This window comes from Quercus robur, chromosome 5 (genome assembly GCF_932294415.1).
Source record: "Quercus robur chromosome 5, dhQueRobu3.1, whole genome shotgun sequence".
Lineage (NCBI taxonomy): Eukaryota > Viridiplantae > Streptophyta > Magnoliopsida > Fagales > Fagaceae > Quercus > Quercus robur.
In genome coordinates this window covers 78,679,805-78,684,317 of record NC_065538.1, presented here as the reverse complement: position 1 = coordinate 78,684,317, position 4,513 = coordinate 78,679,805, and the positions used below count along the sequence as shown (strand labels likewise).

Genomic DNA, 4,513 nt, shown 5'->3' with positions numbered 1-4,513 from the left:
ATAGATTGAAGGCTACGTTTTCTTATTAAAAAAGAAAAAAGAAAGATTGAAGGTTATGTTTACGCGTGGTCTTTAGTTGGATTATCGTCTGCATTCTGAGCACCCATGTGACGCGGAGAGTTAAAATAATGGTTAAATAATTAAAAATTCTTCCTCCTAATTTCAATAATAGAATGAATTCATATGTATATAAATCATTTCTCGATCCGTGTATACTCATAGGCCTTGTCATTGAGTCTAGTGCCGTACAATAATTTTCTCAATACATTTCTTTCATGTATAATGTTATAAATATTATAAATTTTAATACATTAAACTTATAAAACTAATGTGTCACAAATTATTAAAATATATTCTAAGCATTTATTTATTACGTAATTAAAATTCACGAATTACATGCATTACCAGTTACCACATCAGTATATAGGAAGTTATAATACCATTAACGTTTACCTTCTTCCATCTACCTTTCCTCCTTTCATCCACCTTTCCTTATTTAGGAAATCACCTTTGACAGTTGAAGTTCGTTATGGATGCCACTTTAATATGATAACAACTGCCAATTGATCCCTTTATGACTAAGCAAAACCTTATTTAATTCAAAGTCGATGAAGAAATGAATGAATGGGGAAAAACTAGAAATTGAATTGTAGTTCACGATAATGACGACTCCCTCTGTTCTTTTCAAACACAATAGTTCTAAATCGATGTCTATTTTTTTTCCTTTTTCTCTTTTTGGTCTAAATTCGATGCCACATGTTTTATTTACTTAAAAAATGTATAGACTAAGGCGTAACTATATAATCCGTAGCAGCCGTTGTAAATATTATGCCATTTTACCACATCAAAAGCCTACTTTATTATTTTACCACATCATTTTACAACATCTCATTTATCAGATGTTCTATATCTTTACCACTTCATTTAAATATTATATTTTAATTCTTATTTTATCCTTTCTTTATTATTTGCTCCAACGGTAACATTTCCATTCTCTTTCAAATTTCAATGGTAACATTTCAAACAAAACTCTTAATTCTTTTTTTTTTTTTTTTGGTAGAAACCGGCCAGCTTGCCTGGGCTTCAAACAAAACTGTTAATTTTTTTTTTTTTTTTTAAGAAATCGGCCAGCCTGCTTGGGCTTCAAGCAATACTCTTCAATCTTTTTTTTTTTTTTTTTAAGAATCCGGCCAGCCTGCCTGGGCTTCAAACAATATTGTTAATTTTTTTTTTTTTTAAAGAAACCGGCCAGCCTGCTGGGCTTGAAACAATACTCTTAATTCTTTTTTTTTTTTTTAGAAACCAGCCAGCCTGGACTTTATTGAGAGAACCTCAATGGGCAGCAAATGAAACTAGAGGTGCAATGTCAGCTGGGATTTAATCCAGCCACACCTACTGCCCTGTACAAAGTTTGGCCAATTCTGAGCATCAGCCACAGTATTACATGCATAACAAAATTCTGAAAACTGAAAATACTCTTAATTCAACTATCATATTTTTAACTCAAATACTTAGAACCTGTCATATCCAATAACTCAAATAACTCAGAACCTGTCATATCCAATAACTCAAACAACTCATATCTAATAACATTTTAACTCAAATACTTAGAACCTGTCATATCCAATAACTCAAATAACTCATATCTAATAACATTAACTCACACAAATAACTTACACAAATAACTCATATCCAATAACATTAACTCACACAAAACCCATTGAATTAAACATAATTGAGCTTGTCACTTCCTTGATGACAAATAGTACTTAAATTTAACACAACAAAACAATTGGCTAATACTAAACTTAACATAACAAAACAACATAGCCAATGAGTTTTAATGGTAGCTTCATAAAAACAAAATGAAACAAATAAACCAAATCAAAAGTTTTAATGGCAACTCCATAAAGAAAATGAGACAAATAAACAAAACCAAAAGTTTTCATGACTCTCCTTGTAATTGCCATAAATGCTCAACGAGATTCATTTGGAGTTGAGAATGAGCTTCTCGATCCCTAATGCATTGATGAACTTGAATGAATTCCGTAAATTCATTTGTTGGCTCACGTGACATTGGTGTACATGAAATCTCATCAATTTGTTCATAATCTAAGTCCACTGCTTCAGCTTCATCTCCCTCATCTTCAATAATCATGTTATGAAGAATTATGCACGCTTTCATAATGTCATGTAGTGTTTCATGATAGAAAAACCGTGCAGGTCCACGTACAATAGCAAATCGTGCTTGAAGCACTCCAAATGCACGCTCTACATCCTTCCTATATGCCTCCTGAGCTTTTGCAAATAATTTTCTTTTTGCTAATAATGGCCTTGGGATTGTCTTCACAAATGTTGACCATTGTGGATATATGCCATCGGCAAGATAATATCCCATTGTGTAATCATCATCATTAATTGAGTAATTAACTGCAGGAGCACGTCCTTGTGCAAGTTCAGAAAATACATGAGACCGCTCCAACACATTAATATCATTGTTTGATCCAGGTAACCCAAAAAATGAGTGTCATATCCAAAGATCATATGAAGCCACTGCTTCCAAAATAATACTTGGCTCACGAATATGACCACAATACATCCCTTTCCATGCAGTTGGACAATTTTTCCATTTCCAATGCATGCAATCAATACTTCCCAACATGCCTGAAATCCACGGTTTTGGCCATGGGCTAACAATCTAGCGATGTCTTCATTGTTTGGTGACCTCAAGTATTCCTCTGAAAAAATAGCAACCACTGCTGCAACAAATTTTTTCAAACTAGTTATTGCAGTGGTTTCTGCTATTCTCACATATTCATCCATAAAATCAGCCGCTACTCCATAAGCAAGTATCCTAAGTGCAGCGGTCATCTTTTGAAGGGGAGATAGACCAAGCTTTTTGGCAGCATTTCTTTTTTGGGTAAAGTAAGGTTCATGAGCTTCTACCCTAGATAAGATTCGGAGAAAAAGAGAACGTCTCATTCGAAATCTCCTTCGAAATAAGTTGGGAGGATATACAGGTTCTTCGGCAAAGTAGTCATCATAAAGCCTTCTATGGCCTGCCAAATGATTACGTTCGATATACCGACGATGCTTACGTTGTGGTGTCGAACCCGTGAGAAGTTTTGTAATTATCTCATCTTCATCTGAGTCATCATCAAGCAATTTACGAAAAAAAAAAACGACCCATGGAGATAAACTATAAGAAAACATTAGAAAGCAATTATCAATATAGATGCCATATATTTTGTAGGAATGTAAACAAAACAAGTTAGTATTAAAAATTTAGGAATATTCATTTAAATTTATTTCGAACATAAGTTGAGTTCAAATCATTAACAAATTCAATTATATGTTAAACGTTGGTTTATTTTCTTATCAAACAAGCTCAACTAGTAAAACTTGTTCATGAGCAACTAGTAAAACTTTTTCTTTTGCCATATATAGTAAACACCATCACTAAAAATAGAAATCCCATTAAAGATGCCAGGAAGTCCTTGGCCATTTAAATCATTTTCTTCGTAGAAGACCGTAAAGTAATAAGCTAAAAATTAAGCAAGCATCTCAACGCAGCTATAGAATTAAATGGAAAACCAAACATAAAACACTTATTAGCTCTCTTTACTGATAAAACCTTATCTTGATGTAACTAATAATAACTTTTCTTATTGTGCTTTATAGCAACTTAGTGGTATTTTACTGTATGGCACAGTTCTACCAATCAAGCAATAGGTACCAGATACTCTGAAAGTGACATATGCAGCCAATGATATTTTCCCTAAGCGTTGAAATGTGTAAGCATTACATTTTATCAGCTTAGTTGCACACTTTCACAATGCTCTATATTGCTTACTTTTGACTATCAAGAAAAGGAAAGAAAACAATTTTGTGTTCAAGGAGAATACACCAAAAAGAACCCAAAAAAAGAAAAGAAAAAGAGGACCTCTATTACATAAAAATCTGTGCACTTCTCATTCAAACTCGCACAAATTATTTCAGAGACATAGAGTATATTTCCAAAATTATAGTTGTTTAGAAAACTAGCCCCCATATAAATTTGATTCATTTTATCTTTTGACTATTGTTTTGTAGAGACCTATAGTAGCTCAACTAGTGGGGAGTTCAGAAAGTGAGGTTATCTAACATTAGCTCATGAAATTTCTCTCTTATAGTATATGTGAGTTCTACATATATAAATCCACAATGCTATGAGAGGTTATCTAACATTAGCAACATGTTGCAAAAAACTACTCATAACACAGGTCACCAACTTCCCTTTTCATCAAGCACATGTCCAAAACAACGTCCCAAATCCTTTTAATAATAAAAATATTAAAAAAAAAAAAAAAAACATGCACAACACAATAGGTCAAATCTGGTAGCCAAATCTAATCTCAATATGAAAGCTTGAACCTGGTATGTCTATCACAGCACATCAGTTTCACTCACTCTAACCTCCCTAGACATTGAATCCTAGTTTTCAAAGTTGTTCTAGGGATATGATTCATAATCA

General features: G+C 32.9%; 1 protein-coding gene across 1 annotated transcript; it reads right to left on the bottom strand.

Annotated features, from left to right (window-relative positions):
• Positions 1-1,945: 1,945 nt before the first annotated feature.
• LOC126728769 (uncharacterized) lies at positions 1,946-2,871 on the bottom strand. The gene is made up of 2 exons (XM_050434553.1): positions 2,572-2,871; positions 1,946-2,476 (listed from the first exon to the last, which is right to left on the bottom strand). The coding sequence occupies exons 1-2, from the start codon at positions 2,869-2,871 to the stop codon at positions 1,946-1,948; spliced, it is 831 nt and encodes a 276-aa protein (XP_050290510.1).
• Between the last annotated feature and the right edge of the window lie 1,642 nt (positions 2,872-4,513).